Here is a 20,093-nt window from a genome sequence, read left to right on the forward strand (position 1 = left end):
ATTGAACTTGTATCACTTTTCCTAAAATTTGATATATATTTTTAAAATCCTACTCAACTAATAGAATACAATTAGTTAAAGCCGGAAACAATTAGTCTGGCTTGCTTACAATATAATCAGTAGTATCTCAGGGACCCAGTCTTGGTCCACTGCTGTTTCTTATATATATATCAATGACATTGCGCTTTGTAAAACGAATATGAACATTGAATTATTTGCAGATGACTCAACATTGCATGAAACAGATAGCAAAATAAACACCATTGAAGGTCAGCTACAACTACATCTTATTCTCGTTGTCGACTGGTGCAAAATAAATAACATGCCTTTGCATCCATCTATATCCAAGTGTCTGGTTATCGGAACTATACATAAAACTAAACAAGTAGGTACATTAAATTGATGGAACAGCGTTAGAAAATGTGACTGTGCAAAAACTACTTGGATTCTATATAGATAATACCAGTAACCTAAAATGGCATCCACAAATTTTTGCAAAAAAATCAACTGTAAAATCTCACTTTTGAAACGTCTTTGGTTTTATCTCAATGATCAGATGAAGCGTTTGTTTTACAATGCATATATCCTTCCAATATTTGATTATTGTTGCCGAATTTAGGGCAAAGGGAACTCAAGTCCCATTCATAAAGTAAAAACCTTGCAAAAATCATTCTTAAAATTCCTAAACGATCATCTTCAAACGGATTGTTACAAGAACTTCAGTGGTTAACGTTTACAGGGATATATGTTAATATCATTGTACAACCTTTGTCTATGATACCCTTTATAGAATGGCCCCGAGGTTTATGTCCGAATTGCTAATCTTTGCAAATAATGAACTCTCTAAGATCAACTTCAAAACAAGATCTAGTTTTGATAAAAACACCGCAACCTTACTATTTCCAGTATTGTTTTTCGTATTTCAGTGGTTTGGAACTGCGAAAAGGTTAAACACATTTAAGCATAAATACAAAGTGCAATTCTTGAAATGTGCATATTATTAGTTACAAAAAGGTATTCTACCTTTACATTAGGTTAAAGATTGAAAATTACTGTTGTTTTATAAATAGTTGTGTTTTATTGATTGTATGTCGGCGTGTACATGATGTTTCGTGAAATGAATGAAAATGTTAACTAAACATGATTTGTCTAGAATAATTATATTCAGAACATCAACAGATGAATACTAGTTGTTGTTTTTTTCTTCATAGAAGGCCACATTGTTAATATGATGTTGCTATGGTTGAACCTATTATTATTATTATTATTATTTGATTAACTTCAAAATATAGGTTTTCGACGTTGAAAAGAGTTGTTCCTGATGAAACAGGTCTTTCCATTTTGAAAGGAGACGTTATCTTTGGTCATAACCCAAATGCAATAAGAGAAAGAATATGTGAGCACCCGTACGAAATTAAAATTTTGAAGTCCTTGCGAGGAAAAAATTCTTCCAAAAAGAATGATTGGGAACGAAGGGGTCGCTGTATGTGATAATTCGTTTTCGACACACGTACAATGTGTGTATACCACGTCATAAATGCTACGTCGGAAGGCTTCATTTTGCTTAAAATGAAGACTTAAACCAAGATAATTTTTCTTTTACTACACAATTCTAAATCAAACCTAGCGCAGTCTACGCAGCTTACGGAGCCCCGCCTTCGTTCTTTTAACAAAATTGGATTGAGAGTTTAGTTTTTTAAAATACTTTTACAAACCTATTTACAAAACGGCCGTCTGACGGAGTACTGTCAAAACAATATTTTTGAAACAGGTTTGTCGAAGTGGTTGATGAAACTAATCACATTATCAAACTCCGGTAATAAAACGAAGGTGGGGCTCTTTTAGCGGCATAGACTGCCGTTTGTCTCATTAAAATGGTGTAGTAAAAGAAAAGTTATCTTTCATTTTAAGCAAAATGTTGCCTTCCGACGTAGCATATATAACGTTATTTATCTCAACTGCACGAAGAAGCCGGAGATTGACTAAGAATTTGTGAAATGCAGAGGGAATGCATATTAACTTTTAGAAAACCGACGTGACGTAATTTATTACGTTGTATACATACACTAAACACAATGGACCTTTACTTTATTTAATCATCATCGTGTTTACGCTAAGCTTTGTGCATATAATTGTAATAATCAGTATACGTTACAACCTTTTTTCTGTTGCTATCCTTTATTTACCAACGAAAAAAATCATCGTTTTCAATGAAATATAATTCCGGTTGTGTTGACGATTTATAAGGCAAATGTTTTGCTGTTTCACTGGTATCAGAAGAGTTGTCATCGTTGATTACGAATGAGTGCAGGTCAAATCTAAACATAGTAAAGCAAACTTCAAACGCTGATAAAGGAAGTGTGTCATGAAAATATGTTTAGGTTATCGCTTCTTTGGAGATTTATATGAAAATTAATCGTCAAGTCCTGCGCAGCCAGATCAAAGAGTATGTTCCATTAAGACCCCGAAATAAATAATTACATACATACTGATTGAAACTGATTGAAATATTTTACTAAAAAGGACAAAGCCCTGTCTTTTTGAGCTCTGGAAATTTTTATTTTTCACTTCTATCACTAACGTATTTGAGTAAGAAACGTTAGATGAAGCGATTTCAATATAGTTACTCGTATATGAAGTATGTTATAAGTTTCATATCATTCATGGTCTTTTATATGTGCATTTATGCATCGTCTTACCAAAACTGCCCTTACTTTATATCCTGCGCAATTTTCATTAAAATCGTTTGGTTGAATAAAAGTCATTACTCACATAAAACAATTAAACAAACTATAAAACTTATACATTCAGTATAAAGGAATACGGCAAATAACATTTCAATCAAAATGAAAGATGGGGAATACATTCAAAGTATTCAAGACATTTCATCATTCACTCCTCAAATGAAGGAGGTTATTGTCCTCAAAGTAAATATATTATTGATCATGATCATTAATGACCTAAGTTGATTTGGAAGTCACTGTGTCAAGGTGATTTGCTCTTAAATATAAATAATGCATTTCGTTGGTTGATTCTAAATACATATGATGAGGAATTCCTTTCAACACCATTTCATGACCCCTACTGGTTGCTTAGAACTTTAATTTCAAAGCTGCAACAGTCAATCCATACAGTTCTTAAACTTCAAAGGTCAACGGCATGGTCCTAAAACTTAGTGGCGTTATTGATCATGACTTATAGGAGAATGCTGAGGTCAGTAAGTTGAAGTAGCCCATTTTGCTTTAAAACGTTTAGGTTTCTTTGTGACATGAACAAGATTGATATTTTGGCAATATTTCCCAAAAAGAAAGGGTGCAGCACACACTCAGATAAGGGTTTCATAAAAGCATCGTGACAAACAAAAACTGGATGTAATTCGTTTAAAATTCCTCGTTTTATCGTATCATTTCAAATATGTTTTACATAGAATAGAAGCACTCGTCACAATTAGATATAAGTCATTGTTTTGATTATATCATTTAACTATAAGCCCTATTTCTGGTAGTTGCTATTTCTATTATAACTACGAAATTTATTTTTTTAGAAAGCAATATTCTTTTATGAAAATCTAACGAAAGGGAAGATCTTTACCACAAAACAAATATGTCGGGAACATAAATTAAAGGACCCTTTTTAATAATCCATGCGGCTAGAAGGTATAATGGTTCGTACATTACTCAAATGAAGTTCTGTTATCAAAATGTGATTGTATTGAATGCGTGTATCGGCAAAAGGAAACCATGCTTTGAGTAATTTAGAATATAAACCAAGATGTAAACACAAATTATTGCGTAAAGGTTGAGAGGTGAACAACACATTGACATTTTTTGATTGATTATCCACTCCAATGTTTTTCATTAAAGACTTCGGTACGGAAACTGTCAATTAAACGGTTATATTAATTAGATTTAAATAAAAATAAGGAAGTCGTGAAAAAAACAACATTATTGTAACAGCTAGATCTGGGTAATGCTATCTTTAATGTGTCGGTTTGTACTTTTCAAAGCGTAACCCAATGAAAAATTACAAAAACACGGACATTTTTACAGTCAAGTCAATATTTGTTTATTGTCGGATATCATGTCACATTTAAAACATAAAATATGTATAGCTTTTTACTGACATGAGCTGAAAAGCAATACCACAAAATGGTTTCTTGTTATTTTAATCAATTAAACAACAAAAACACTGTCTTTAAAGATGCACTCTTACTCCCAAATAAAATTTACCACAATTAATACAATTGCTTTGATATACCAAAAAGAATGAATAAATGTCAAAAACAATAGTTTTTATGAAGGATATCATGTTATTTTGAAGAAATTTGCATAAAACACGGTATTTCTACATAATGGGACAATAGTAAATCGCAGTAAATATTTTAGCATTCACCAATCATTTAATATTTTTGCGCTTTCAGTTATTAAATACACGGTTACAATATTGTTATCAGTAATTAATATTTTCCATAAATGTATTATTAAGTGAGCAGTAAAGGTTCATCAGTCAATTTTGGTGTTTGTTTGACATGGGTATGTATTGATTTTGAATAAGAGTGTGACTTTAAAAATAATGTTTAGTAAGGATTTAAACTATAATATATTAAATTTTGTTACAAGATCACTTTATCGTTAGTGAAGGGATTGCCGTAACATATAGAGGATACTTATTTGTTTCAGTTGAAGAATTTATCCGTGTTATTAGTAATGTTATGTAATTATTCCATGTTTGTATTATTCATGTACTGTGTTTATTTTGATAATATTTTTTATTTCAATATGTCATGAGATACTTGTATTTATATACAATTCTTTCAAGAACCTTACAACACTCAAAAAGGAAATAGGACGATAATTTCCAACATCTTGAGGGTCAGACATCTTTTAAAAAGCACAGACATGAGCCTGTTTCCATTTACATAGTACTTAACCGAGGCGAAGTGAGCTTTTTAAAAGGTCACGAAATTTCAAGTGCTGCTTCCCTCAGAACATAGCTATTTATTGTGTCTGGTCCGGTTGCCTTGCCGGATTTAAAAACCATTACTGAATCAATGACATCTTGAATTGAAATATAAAAGTCTTGTAGTTTGTGAATATCAGTGTCGGTGATAGTAGGAATGGGCGTGTTTGGTACATTTAATAATAGAGTCTGAGATAGAAATAAGTTATTTAGTAGGTTCGCTTTATCCGTGTAAGATATTTCGAGAAATTGGGGCCTGGTAGACGTATATATTTATTCAAAAATAGAAAAAAAAGAAAGACAAAATAACCTTTGAAATTGCGGCAACAATAACAATACAATTACAGAACACACCAAAATCAAAGGAATTCAATGTTTAGCGGAGATACTCAATATGGTATTAAAGCACGAAAGAAATCGTAACCAAATTGACCAATCAAAATAAATAGGCATTAAATAAGAGTATGCGACACATTATTTCTAGACCTAATATGGAGTTCATGGCAAGTGTTTATTGATTAACCCTTAGTTAATTAGGAGACTTTGACTTATAGTTATACCGAATGAGTAGCATTCGGTAAAATTACAAGGACATCCCAGAATACACACGCTTCTTAGAGCAATGTCAGCACAAACACTCAGCCCGCGGGGTTGAAATAATACCCTTTCTCCACCTGCCCTCGTTGTGTATATTTCTCATGACGTCGTTATTTCTCCCTATTTGAAGAACGGACTACCTACGGCATTCCTGCTTCCTCTATACGCCTATGGAATCAGGTACCAGAACACATAGCAGCGGCAGCCTCCCTGGAAGCTTTCAAAACCGGGGTTGTGCAGATTTTTCCATAAATACCTGTCAATTTGTAAAAAAATAAATTAATTTTTGCAATGATCGCGCCTAACTTAAACCTTTCGGTTTATCATTTAATTCCGTTTATAAGTAGAATTATTACTTAGACGTCTAAGACGATATCAAGTAAGACCACAACATAAAGACTTAACCTTTATAGAAGCTAGCATTCCTTTTCTTTTTAATGATTTACGTTACTTTCGATTAGATGGCGCCATATTGTCTGATACGTTTGTTCATGTTAAGATTCAGAAAGTGGCCCATTGAGTGGTTTTAGAAATGTTTTTCATGAAATCAAGAAATTATATCACGTTTTCCTTTTATGATTTAGATGAAAATGAACAGCTTTATTCCCATAAATCTTTATTTTGAAAGGCTCTTTCTTCGAACAATTATCCAAATGACAGCTTAACGGCATTTGTATTGTAGATGGGTGTCTCATATGTTGTTCATGGACAGATTTACGACTGCGTAGTTTATCTGCTGTTTGTCTTTCCTTACAACCATTGCACACCAAAACATCAACAATATTTTAACAGTATATTCATTTCACTCAAATGACGTGTAAAGAAATTTATTTATAATTTTCTTCAACCGGCAGACCTTCACCTTTTGAGCGATATATAAAATAGCCGTTAAAAACCTTGGCCGTATATGTATTTGGACTATAGACCCGATGATCAGAATGTAGGCAGATGTTGAAACTCTTCTGAAATCATATTCGAAGATGCACTCTTACTCCCAAATAAGATTTACCACAATTAATACAATTATTTTTGTATACCAAAAAGAATGAATACATGTCGAAAACAATGGTTCTTGTGCAGGATACCGAGTTTAAATTGAACGAAAGGTCCAGAAAACAAGGTATTTCTACATTATGAGACGATTGTAGATCACAATAAATCGTTTAGAACTTATTTTTTTTGCGTTTTCAGCTTTCAAATATACGGTTACAATCTTGTTATCAGTAATCCATATCTTCCATAAATGCTTTAATTAGTAAGAAGTTAAAGGTATATCATTCAAAAATTATGTTTGTTATACATGTGTATTATTGATTTTGAACTAGAGTGTCACTTTAAAGGCCATCAACAGTGAAGAGTTGGTTACAAAAGAGTAGTACAAAAACATTTGGAAAAAAATCGTCTTACTGTGTTTGCATATGTTCGAAACTACAATACATTCCCCATGTACAAAAATTAAAGGGCTTCTCTGATATTTCCGAAATGACGTTACGTGCGCATACAAATCGCCGCGTTTTTTTCTATAAAGTGTAATTAAATGACCTTTGATTCCAACTTTAGGTTGATACTAAAAAGAAAATTGTTTGTTTCAGTGTTAGATAGCAAAATATTTCACCCCGTGATCAACTCAAGAGAATATTTCACTAGTGCCTACACCACTCGCGAAATATAGCTCACTCACAAATAGGTGCTCACTCGGTTAAATATATTACGATCTTACATTGAAATAAACAATTATCCTCTTTATGTTTCACCCAAGTCCTGCGTGACAAAAAATGTTGCATATCAGACTGTAAGTATATTCCATGGCCTAGAGTGTTAGATAGGATCACCCAAACCCGAGCGTAGAGTGTTTTGCGGAAACTCGGTAAACCTCGTTGGGATGAACCTATCTTACACGAGCGACTATGGTAGATGCCTTTTCTCCCACATCAGTTAAACAAAATAGAGTTAAAATGTATTTTTTTGCTGGAACTGTTTTGTGCGTAGTGAAAAAAATGCGCATAGATATGTGATAATTCGTGGTTGTCATGGATATGCGCGCAGTGATTCAGATTATGTACATAGTCAAATCGGTCTTTAAATAGTTCTGAGGCGAGTGCAGCGTTATTTCTTGAATGGTGCGTGAAAACTTTTTATGGAGCCATATGAAGCGAGAAATAATTAATGAGCATTCTAAATATTACCACAAGAAAAGGTTTCCATGATGCTACAGACGACAATCTTCAACAAGTGAGGTTATTGTGGGATGACATTAAAAAAAGGAGTTCTATACGGGAATTTGTTTTATCTTTGCCCGTGGGCAAGATAAGAATTTCTAGCATGGTTAAAAAAATTCTACTTATCTGAGATGGGAGAAAAGTATTTCTTGTACACCGGATAGGCCTTTCCGTTGAATTTAGCCGTAATGGAAACTCCCATCTGGCAAGGCGGTACCTAACCATCCATGATAAACACACCTATTTTTATGTAGTTAATACGTGCTGTGTTGTTTGTGGAGTTTTGTGCTGTTGTTCCATGTTTCTGGTTTGTGATTGTTTCTTTTTTTGTGTTCTATGTTTTTGGCGTTCACCCTGTGCCATTAAACGGGGTTCATGTTTAAACTTTCGTTTACTGAGCTTGTTTCTGTACTTTTTCCTATAAATTATGAACAAAATAGGCAATGCCGTTTCAATAAAGCGCAATTAAATATATAACTATCCACGTCCTTCATGTATTAATGAAAACAAAAATGGTAAAACACGCGATGTTTAAAGGTTCTACTTGATGTAAACATTGATAAAAATACGACGCGTCATAACATCAGTAAACAACGTCGCAGGCGCTTTTTGTGAAACCTATGTTTATTTTTTATACAATAAGTTTTATTTTTAATAATAATTTGATAATTCAAAGTATGCAAAAACAAAAAGCAATCATGGTTGTATTCGTCCCAAATTTAAAAATTTCCAATTCCTTATGGAGTGCTGCTTTGACACGTTAATATTTGCTTCTTTGTGGACAAGACACATACTGAGCATACTGTGAGATCAAACTGGATAAACTTATTTCGCTATTCAGCTAACTTCACGTAGGTATTTGATAAAATTTGGAGAGGTGGAAGCTATCTTAAAGAATATATTATATTTCTTTTTTTAATCAGACCTATATTACCTGAACCCGTCGTTAATTAAAGATACTTTTGTGAAATGTTTGCTATCAAACATTGTGCAATGCACGTTTTACTGATATAGGGCATTCTAGTTGAGCTTTACATAGTGTACGATTGATTAACCTTTTAGATTATGGAGTAAAAATCATGATTTTAATTTTGTTTAAAAGTAAATCAAAGTATTGCTAATAAATATAGTATGCAATTATTTTAAGACAGGGCTTAGTTTTTCGCATAAATATTAGGACACAACCGTTCTACCGGTTTACCAAAACTATTTAAAAACAAACGCTCCTGAAACCTCCAAAATGTAAAAATGCCAAGCAAGGCTTTCTTGTGAATAAATATTGCATAAAGAAATGCCAAAACGTTAGAGTATGTATGTGACCACGTCTGTATAGTATTGTTTCCGTTCTAGCATTAATAGTTTTGAAGAGACATACCCTTTTCGAGAGACATTCCCCTTTTCGATGTTTCGCCTCTTTTCGAGAGACATACCTCTTTTCGAAGACATTCCCCTTTTCGAGAGATATTGCCCTTTTCGAGAGACATACCCTTTTTTAAGAAACATACTCCTTTTCGAGAGACATTCCCCTTTTCAAAAGACATTCCCCTTTTTAGAGAGACATTGCCCTTTTCGAGAGAGATGCCCTTTTTTGAAAGAAATACTTTTTTCAAGAAACATTCCCTTTTTCGAGAGGCATACCCCTTTTTGACAGATATTCCCCTTTTCGGGAGAAATACCCCTTTTTAGATAGATATTCCTCTTTTTGGGAGACATACCACTTTTCGGTAAATATTCCCCTTTTCGGAAGACATACCCATTTTCGATAGATATTCCAATTTTCGAGAGACATATCCCTCATCACTAGACATTCCCCTTGCGGGGGACACTTGCTTTTCGTTTCGATTGCAGATAATTATTCATAGAAAAGGTACGTTTTTATAACCTTACAGCGAATCAATGGAGTACTGATGTATGTAAAGTTCGTAAATAAAATGCTAATTGATTAGAGATCCATTTATTTTTATTTTTTTTAAATCATATAACATACATTGCAATAAATCCATCATCCAAAATCAAATAAAACAGTAATGCAGAATTAGCGACAAGAACAATAATACAATAACAAAAAAGAGCCAATCAAACGAACCTATATCGAGCACAAACACCATGATTATTATTAATAAATGTAAGTAACACAAGAACGAACCAATCGTAACCAAACTATTCCGACAAGATATGTCAGAATATAACAAAAACAAGTACACCAAAGATAATTTGTATTTACAAAAACAAGTCGTATTAGTCTAAAGCGTCTAAAGCATTATGAAGCATTACAATAGTACTGCTGACAAGTATTAAAACAGAAATCAGTACCGCGTAAGGTTATTTTGTACAAACTAGTTTTATATGCTTCTTTACAAAAAGTAGAACAGAACCGAACACATATAAATAATGGCAATTTTATTTAAAGCGTGGACTTGGCAATACTTATTTTGAATATTTTAAATAATAGTTGTACTATATTGAAGCGTGGTTTCCTTTTTTCATATATTTCCTATAAGAAAGGTTACTTGTAGGCAATGGTAAGGTTCAACGATATTTCAATATGCTCACGTTACTTATTGCATTATAAGACTGAATGTATGGTACAAAAAGGTTACAGAAATAAGCCCGCTTGATTAAAATTGTATAATTTCAATAACTCGGGTGGTTGGTACAGTAACGATTTATAGTTGTATGCCAATAAAAGTTAGTTTAGTATATACATCCCACATAAACCTATTTAATATTATGTGTGAGTAAAACATATGATATGGCAATTTTCAATAAAAATAGTTCTCAAAAAAAAATTAGCTTCCTGAAACTACAAAAAAACACACAACAACATAGCTGATAAAAATGTCATTAAATAAGCGCAGTCACAATCAAACAAGTAGCATCTTGCTAAAACGTTAAGCTAACATCAATAAACCAGATTCGAGCAGCAAAACCGGCCACATTGTTTGCTCATCCACCTTTGGTACCTGCTGTCAGTGCATGCGTCAATATAGAACATATCAGTGCAGTTGGTTTGATCAGTTTCAAAAGTGCAGGAGGAGCAAGTCAAGCGACAGTTGCTTGCGGCCCAGTTCGAATACCTTCCCTTGCAAAGATCGTCCCATTTTCCAAAGTTCCCGTACTGTAAACATAAAGCGTTGTCTTCCTTTACACAAACGCCGCACGATTTTCTGCAATTCTGTTCAGCCCAATGAGAGTACGTGCCATGGCAAATATCGTCACCATATTTAAACTTACAAAACGCAGTGTCATCAACACAAGTTGTACTTTTCATACAAGGTCCGTGATTGCAGCTAACTATGTCAGATGGTTTCTTCTCCTCGTCACATTGGTCAATGGATAACTCAAGAAGTGTATCGGCTTCGACGCAAATGATAGTTCTATTCTTAAAACCTTCGCTGCATGTCTTTGAGCACGATGACTCGTGCTTTATATGCCATTTCCAGCATCTTCCAAGATCGCAAGACATTTGATTGTCAGGTCTTCTTTCACTGGCACACAAAATGTCCGGCACAACGTAATGTACTCCGTCTTGGAATTGCAAACAATTAATATCTCTCGTCTTTAGTCCATGGCCACATGTTATCGAGCATTCACTCCAGTTTCCAGTTGACCATCTGTATGGACAGGGGTGCTCATTACAAGGGGTAGGTTCCTCATTTGGTTTTGTGCGGATGTCACAGAGGTAATCTTCCGCTTTAATATTAAACATAAAACCATCCATGCACGTAATGTTGTGTGGGCGCAGACCCCCACCACAAGATCGTGAACACGTGCTTTTGCGCTCGCCCCAGTAGTATCTGGAAATAACATCATAATCCGTAACATGATAATTTACGCTAACAGAAAAGCCTCTGCTATGATTCGCTGAAGACCTGGTCTGTGCAACTATTAGGAAATTGTCCAATAAGGGTCCGTTGATTCTGATGGATTCAGGATATGACCTATATATTAGTCGCACTCCATGTGTATCAATTAAAGTCTCATTCTGTACGTTTCCTGCATCAAACAAAGTGATATTGTTAACTTTGATACCAAGGTAAACATCGGTGTTATTTTGTTCTATCACAACGTCTGTGCTGCCCTGTGGCACAATTGTTACTGCCTGGAACCCATTTTGGTAGCTTGTAAGTTTATGTGCGATAGTTAATTTTACCTTACGGCAGGTCTTACCATTACCATTACACACTCCACAGGAATCGTAACTATAATTTGACCCCAATAAACCATCGCAACCAAACGATCTACAGACACTTGATATGCACCTACTAAGTGGGTTAAGGTTCATATGGGTACACGTCCGGCCATCAGGATATGGAAGTTTTACAGCATAGTTTGGTTTGTCAGAATTATTCGTTTTGCAAACGTATTTACAGCCTTCATCACCCATCCTTTGAGGATCGTTTTGGTCCATGTGCCATTGCCCTTTGGCAGAATACGGAAGTACCTTGTTTAATTTCTGACATAAGTCTTGTACTGCCGGTGCATAATTACAAGGAACGACGTTGCATATTTTAGCAATGAAGCTCGGACCGGAACAGTCCCGCCCACCGTACTGTGGCACTGGATTATTACAATAGCGGTACTTAAGTTTGACACCACCTCCGCATGTTGCCGTACACGAAGTAAAGTTGTCTTCATATTTTGACCAACCACCATCAATTGGTGCAGTGTTGAACGTTTCATTCATTTTGACACATGACCCTCTGAAGCACCAAGATCTCGTGTTGTTGCAGTCAGTGCCATCCATCACGGGCTGAGATGAACATGAACCGGCACCGTTGACATAACAACAAAGATTTTTACATGGTTGGTCCCTTGTTGATAGTATTGATTTTGCGCTTTTATCAAATAATAACTGACATTGGTCATTTGCCGTATATATCATGCCTGGTAGTTTGTAGTCACGTTTAAATGTTCCGGAATGTCTGCCTGGATTGTTCCTTAAACAACTTAAACGTGGCAGTGCTTCGTGCAGTTGTGACGCACTGCAATCCGACCAGGTAAATCCTTCTATACCACTTTGTCCGCCCGGTGACATAATATGAGGTGTACAAGTATTGTTCCCACTACCGTCATGGCTCATACCAAGTAAGTGGCCAATTTCATGCGCTAAAGTGATTCCAAACACTGGACCCGTGTCTTCCACGATACCACACTTTTTGGTTTTATCACAAGCGCCACCCAAATTAGCCAGCCCGGTAGTTGAGCGGACGCCTCTGTGTTCTATGTCTAGCCTAGTTAGCATCATAGTAACATCTGTGGTTTGCAAGGTCTGATGGTGGCTTTGGAATTTGCACATGCTGACTAACGTTTTATTTGCGTCTGCTGAGTTATTCACATCAAATCCATTGTTAGACCTGAATATTACCAACTCCTTCAAAAGCAGTTCAATGCCGGTACCTATTGATGGATCAGCGTACAGTTTCGAGGCAATATTGAACCCGGTGAAAACGTAATTTATTATTTTGTCACGATGATATTGGTACATGGCAGGATCAACTATCACCCCAGCTTCAATAAATCTTCTTGGCACATCTCTCTTCTTTGGCGGAAGTACCACGTGTGTCCAAACAGGGGACCCGTCCGTCTTGCATACATATTTTTCACTCTGGTAACGATAGACGATATGATTAGCAAGATCGGAAGAATTGCGCTCGTTGACGAATGGATGTATAACCAAACTTGTGTTTCCATAACTAATCAGTCCTCTTAGACCACCGCATACATTAGCCGCCACCCAGGAGTCGTTATGAACATTTGTACTTCCGGTGTAGAAACAGTCAATATTATAATCGGAGCATGGCCGAACTGTTGTGGTGCCATTTTCATCGATTACACGTATAATGCAATCGTCCGTGAACATATCCGTGTTAGGCCGTAAATTCAGAAGGAACGTTTCATTATCAATTGTCAATTGATACAAGCGTCTCGGTGGGCGTTTTCGAAATTGTTTTACGTCGGACATACTTTCAATATTTAACTCTTCCACGGAGATGTGTCTGAAGTCTGGCATTAGATGCGTAGAATTAGTTCCAAAGATATTAATACGCTGGTGAATATCAAGGATATCGATGGTATGGAATCCACTTGTAGTACAGATGAGTACAAAACACATCCATATATGGTCTGTTAGAGATCCCATTTTGGTTTTGGCGTAAGCGATCCCGATCGTTGGAATATATATACCTCTGCAGAGGCTTGTGACATTGGCTAAATGACAATGAGTATTATCTAAACATGTCCGTGTTGCGACAAAACAAACATGCCGGGAACAAAAATTGACGCTCCCTTTTTAAATTGGCATGCGGCAAAAAAATAGTGTAATTTATTTAAATGGTTCTCTTTGAACACTATCGCAATGTATACGCGGTGCATTAACACAATTAGATTGCATTTAATGAATGCGGCGGCAAATAGAAGACATGTTTTCGAAATTCTGTAAATAAACCATATTGTAAGAGTTTTGTATTATAATGAGGTTGAGAGGTGAAATAAACATTGAAGGAAATTGAACTTGAGTTTATCGACTACAGTGTTAACCACTTAAATCCATCACACGGAAACGTTTCATCAAAATGTTATCTCAATTTGGTTTCAATCAAACAAAGGGACAATTAAAAGAAAATACAAGATTGTACCAGTTTGCGTTGATCTTTGTAACGTTATCTTAATTGGACATGTTATTTCTGTTCAAATGACATACGGAAAAGTCGTAGCCATTAATAAATTACAAAATCACCGAATTCTTTTCAATATTATTCGGAGTTGAATATATCAGCAAAGAACCAAGACCACAGGACGATGACAATTGTTTGTATGAAGTCCATTAAGCAATGTGCTCAATGTCCGAGATAGCACCGTCAGGGGCCAAGGCAAATATATTTAAGAAGTATGATGTATATATCAAAGATAAATGTGTGCCGGTTCATTCAAATTCTAAAAAAAATATAATCGACATAACATGGATTTTATCCTATTTTATACGCTAAACGGTTTAGTTTAGTGCTTAAAGAATTAATAATAAAGCGGCGTCTTTGCTACGTTACGTGCACACTTTTAAAAATGATGACGTAATTATTTTATGTTAAGTATAGGTTGAAAAAACGTTTATGAAATAGCTCGTTTGGACAACTTAGCTGAGACGTAATTTAAGTGGTGTTTGTATAACATAGATATGTAAGATATCTTACGAGTCGTCATATACTTTTCAATTTCATTCAATGTGTTCAGAAAATTTGTTAGTAAGCGAGCTTTTGGTAAAACACATGATATACGTCATGATGTCAGTGAACAACGTCGCATATGCTTTTTGGTCAAACCTGCGTTATATGTTCTACAAGTTGATTGTTTAAAGTATGAAAGAACGATTGCAAAGCATGAGTTTCTGATCTGGATAGAAAAATCCTACCCTCGGCCATACTGCGTAACGAGAAACTCGGCAAACCTCGTTATGGGTTTACGCACGTGCTTTCGGTCCCATGTTTCAATCTGGCCCGGAAACATATGATATGTATTATTTTTCCGGTCATGTAACCAGTGCTAAAAAGAAATAACTTCTATTGTATAGTTTTGAACAATTCAAAAAAGCAAAATCAAATAAATAATTGTTCAATATATTTTAGAGAGTAACACAATTATACAAACTCTCTGAACATGTAATGTTCTTAGGAATTCTTTGACGCAACCTGTGATATCAAATGTGTTTGTGTCATGATGTCAGTTAACAACGACGCGCGCACGTTTGGGTGAAATGAACAATCTGTGTGTTCTTAACGAGAATTTTTGATGTATGCAACACTAATCAATCATTTCTTTCCGGTACGATGGAAAAATGTGACGCTCGTGCACGGTACGTAGCTGGCAACTCACATGAAATATAAGTCTGCGTAACGAAAAATGCCAATTCATAAGTTTCCAGGTTGTGTGTACCACAACATTCACTTCCGAGTGCTCTGAAAAATTACCCTGAATACCAAAATCGAACGTCTCGGCCTTAACTTTACACGGATTGAAACATAGTTAAGCACAATTTACAGTTTAAGCATTAACGGATCCGAAATCAACACGACTGATTATTGCAAATGATATCTACATAATTATTATGATCAACATAATGTGTGAGACATCGGTCGCCTTCAAATGATTGAATTCGACCAGAGCAAAATATGTTTTAAGACGTCATAGTTTTATGATTACTAACACCCGCGTACATATTGTGTAGATTCTTGAAAAACTCTAACTAATATATTTAAAATCCATACAAACTCAAGTGAAATACCAAGATTTCAATACGAACATGTAAGGAGCATGACCATGCTGCATTTTCACTTTCTATAGTCTAAATGCAACTTGTGTTATTTTCATACTAAGGGATGAACTTCGGCTTCCGAATGAAACACGAATATGACAGTCATCCAACAAAGGTTTCTACAAAACAATGGGAAGGTCACGAATCATAAAAAGATACGTAATGTGGCATAAACTCATATCATAATTAACTTTTTTTCAGGCTTTACAGCAATACTTGGAGTTTTATCAGTGAAACAACAACAGTGAAAGTTTTACTGCAAACTAAAGGGTGTAAAAAATCACTTTAACACATTTGTCATCAATTGTGATATACTGGGTCACTTTGAACCGGTAAATTATTTTTAAAAATAAAAATGTGATCTAAAAATAATTGCATCTGTTTGAATAAAGATTTTTTTGGTAAGAAACACAAACTTTTTCTTAAAGTTGCTCGAATACTTGATTTCGTGCAAAATATTAAAGAAAAATAAATGCTAGAACATAAATGCGATGTTATCAACTCGTAGTAATAGAAAAAAAACTACATTTTCACGCATGGTTTCGTAGCTCGAGAAAACTTATTTCTATGACACTCGTGAAATAAATTAGATCTGAAACTGAAATAAACAAATATCCTCTAAATAATGAGAATAAAAGATGCATCAACAGTGCACAATTTAATTAATTACAAATTAGCGTTTATATATCAAGTATGTTTGGGTTGACGTGCATTCGTTATTTAATAGTGACAACAGAAACAAAATAATCACGTTATGTTTTGTAAAGTTTTATATCCAAATTTTCTGCACTTCTTAACCGACAGTTTTGGCTTTATGGATTACATTTAAATTACACTCTCACAGATATACCGTTTTTACAACTTTTTTGTTTATTGTCTTGGAAAGGGCAAATTTTTGCGTAAAAAACTGCAAACCAATTATAAAAGATTGTTGACAAAAAAATCAGATTGCAGCTTTTCATATTTCGTTCGAAAATAAATGTTTTATGGCTTAAACCTTTACTAACGGTTTACGAAAAATGCATAAAACATCCATTTTTGTACTTAAATATAAAATCGGCATTCGAAATTTTGAATAAATTCATGATTTGATTATATCTTTCTATTTTCTTTATGGAAAATACGCATTCTACTTGTGAATTATAAGTATACAAATCTTTCATTTCAGGTATATCTTCAAATGTATGTTTAAATTTTGAAAAGTTTGTCTGACGAAAGAACTCTTCGAAAACAAGTGGTTTGAGACGATGGGGTCACTATATGTGACAATTCGTATTCGACACACGTAAAAGCCGGATATTCACGAACTTGTGTAATGCAGAGCAAAAGCATATACACATTTAGAAAACGGACGTGACGTAATTTATCACGCGGTTTACACACACTGAACACAATGGACCTATATGATATATAATCAGTATAGTGTTTACGTTAAGCTTTGTGCATACATATGTAATAATCAGTATACTTTACATCCTTTTTTATGCGGCTTTCTTTGATTTTCAAACTGAAATCAGCATCGTTTTCAATGAAATATAATTTCAGCTATGTTGACGAACTATTCGTCAAATTAATGTTTGGCTTCTTCATTGGTATCAGAAGAGTTTGCATCGAGGAGATTACAAATAAGTGCAGATCAAATCTGAAAATAGTAAAGCAAACTTCAAACTTTGATAAAGAAAGTGTATCATGAGAAATATGTTTTAGGTAACGCCTGTTTGGAGATTTATATGAAAATTAATATATATATAGTATTTATGCACTGTGCTGTTTGTAGAGTTGTGTGCTGTTCTATGTTTCTTGTTTGTGAACTTGTGTTCTATGTCCTTGGCGTTTGCCCATTGCCACTAAACTGGGTTTATGTTTAAACTTTTTGCTGCTGAGCATGTTCCTGTAGCTTTTTGCATATACATTGTTTGTGATTGTTTTTGTTTTTGTGTCCTATGTCTTTGGCCTATGGCTATGTGTTAACCATATGTCATTGAACGGGGTTTATGTTTAAACGTTTGGCTACTGAGTTTGTTTCTGTAATGTTTCATATAGTATGGGTAAGGTTACTATTTAGAAGGATAGTGCTGCTAGCAATGCTTTACAATGTTGTGACAACACCATAAAACTTAAAATGAGCCAACATACAACAATGTTTATAATTATTAGAACATAAATAAATGAACATAAATAAATGTACATTTCAAGTGTCGCTAGAAAGGATACCATATGACAATGTTCTAGTGCATCCATTATCTCTGCAAACTTTAATAAAACAAGGCAAAACAGGAAACATCATACTCATGGATCATATGTATAAGCATTTCTAAGAATAAAAATTGAGAGTTCAATTTAACACACAATTAAAGAATGTTTTACTTTTTATATGTTGAAGAAAATAAACTACAATATTAGTTGTATGATTTTCAGAGCTACAATGACAACTATAATAAACTCAGGAGTCTCAAAGTTATGATAAAGATCAAAGGCAAATATATAATGCATTTGAAAAATTAGATGAATAACCGTAAGTTTACATTGATAATATTTTAATCCAAACTAAACATTATAGACAGTGTTAAGCATTTAATTCTATGAAGGCAGAATGGTGCGTATGCTGGTCTGCATAAGGGCAGATGCGTGTTTCCAAAAAGGGACAGGGTGCACATTTAGCCCACATTTAGATGAAGATATTAATAATAGCACCGCGACAAGCAAAGACTGGTTGCAGGGTATTGTTTTTTAATTTGGGTATTTTTTTTGTATCGATTCTAGTATGTTTTACATAAACAGAAGTTTCCCCACAAGAATATTGTAAGAGTATTCAGTTTACCCCGTTTATGAAATGCAAGATATTATTTCGCTAGAGTGACCCCTTTTTAGTCGTTAGTCTGTGAAGGTTAATTATTGTTGAACGAGAATAAAAAGACGAAAATATGTTTAAATGTTACTTATTTTATTTGTTATAATTAACCAACAATGAAGCAATATAGTTACATTTGCGACGCCATCAGTAGAAGTCTTAAGTTATGTAAGTTACTGTTAGTTATGTTAGTGTAAATTTTGATGTTGTCAGGCCTAAAGAAATGCAAAAAAGAGATCTCTGTTCTTCTGCGCGTTCCATTTTATACCCAGCTCCTTGATACATCTTCAGCAGCCACCGTAGTAGTACTTCGTCAGCTCCCGCCAATGAAAATGCTGCATTCGCCAATTTCCCTCTTCTCAGCCAATCGAAAAGACGCGACAAAAGTCTTCTACCTTGTGTCAGTCCGCGGTCCAAGAAATAGTTATAGGCCGAACATTAAAGTTATTGCTAATTTCAATAACTAGTATACTAAAACTGTTCTGCTATATTAATACATCCATATATAATCATAGTGTAAATTAACCTTACATGATTTGCTGTGTTACTTCGCAAATCTCACGAACCAATATTTCGTAAACAGACAAGTTCAGATGGCGCTACATATACATGTGATACAAAAGTTACTTTCCAGTGGAATTATGACGTTACCAATGAGATACGAATAGTGTAAGATATACTCTTTCACAAGTGACAATATATTTTATAGTGATATATGCATGAAACCTTCTTCAATGGTTATTTACATGCAAATGTCATATATTTCCGCGACCTGTCAAAACTGTCAGAAACTTGGCACATTGATATCTATAGAAATCGTGGTAAATATGTAAGTATGGTTAAAGTTATTGTTCATCGTTGTTGCCAAATCATGTCAAGAAGCAGGCCCAGTCCCTCACATTATAATATATATATATCACATTGTTTTGATTACATCACTTTACTGCAAGCCCTATTTCTGGTAGTTGCTGTTGCCTATAAGAACTAAAAGATTTATTTATAAAAATGCAATATTCATTATTAAAATCCTAACTTTAAAGTGACACCCTTATTCAAAATCAGTACGTTCACATGTATAACAAACATCAGTTTTGACAGATAAACCTAAAACTACTTACTGAATAATGCATTTATGGAAAATATTAATTACTGGTGACAA

The 20,093-nt window shown here is 34.3% G+C and overlaps 1 protein-coding gene across 1 annotated transcript; it reads right to left on the reverse strand.

The window, feature by feature from the left end:
- Window positions 1-9,743: 9,743 nt before the first annotated feature.
- LOC128208680 (A disintegrin and metalloproteinase with thrombospondin motifs 18-like) lies at window positions 9,744-13,943 on the reverse strand. Its single transcript, XM_052912259.1, has one exon. It carries the CDS (start codon window positions 13,915-13,917, stop codon window positions 10,678-10,680), a length of 3,240 nt encoding a protein of 1,079 aa, XP_052768219.1. The 5' UTR covers window positions 13,918-13,943; the 3' UTR covers window positions 9,744-10,677.
- Window positions 13,944-20,093: the final 6,150 nt, after the last annotated feature.

Source organism: Mya arenaria, chromosome 1, assembly GCF_026914265.1.
Source record: "Mya arenaria isolate MELC-2E11 chromosome 1, ASM2691426v1".
In the NCBI taxonomy this organism is placed as follows: Eukaryota; Metazoa; Mollusca; class Bivalvia; order Myida; family Myidae; genus Mya; species Mya arenaria.

Excerpts from the sequence above, each read along its gene's own strand:
- LOC128208680 (XM_052912259.1), bottom strand. The coding sequence starts at position 13,917 with ATGGGATCTCTAACAGACCATATATGGATGTGTTTTGTACTCATCTGT.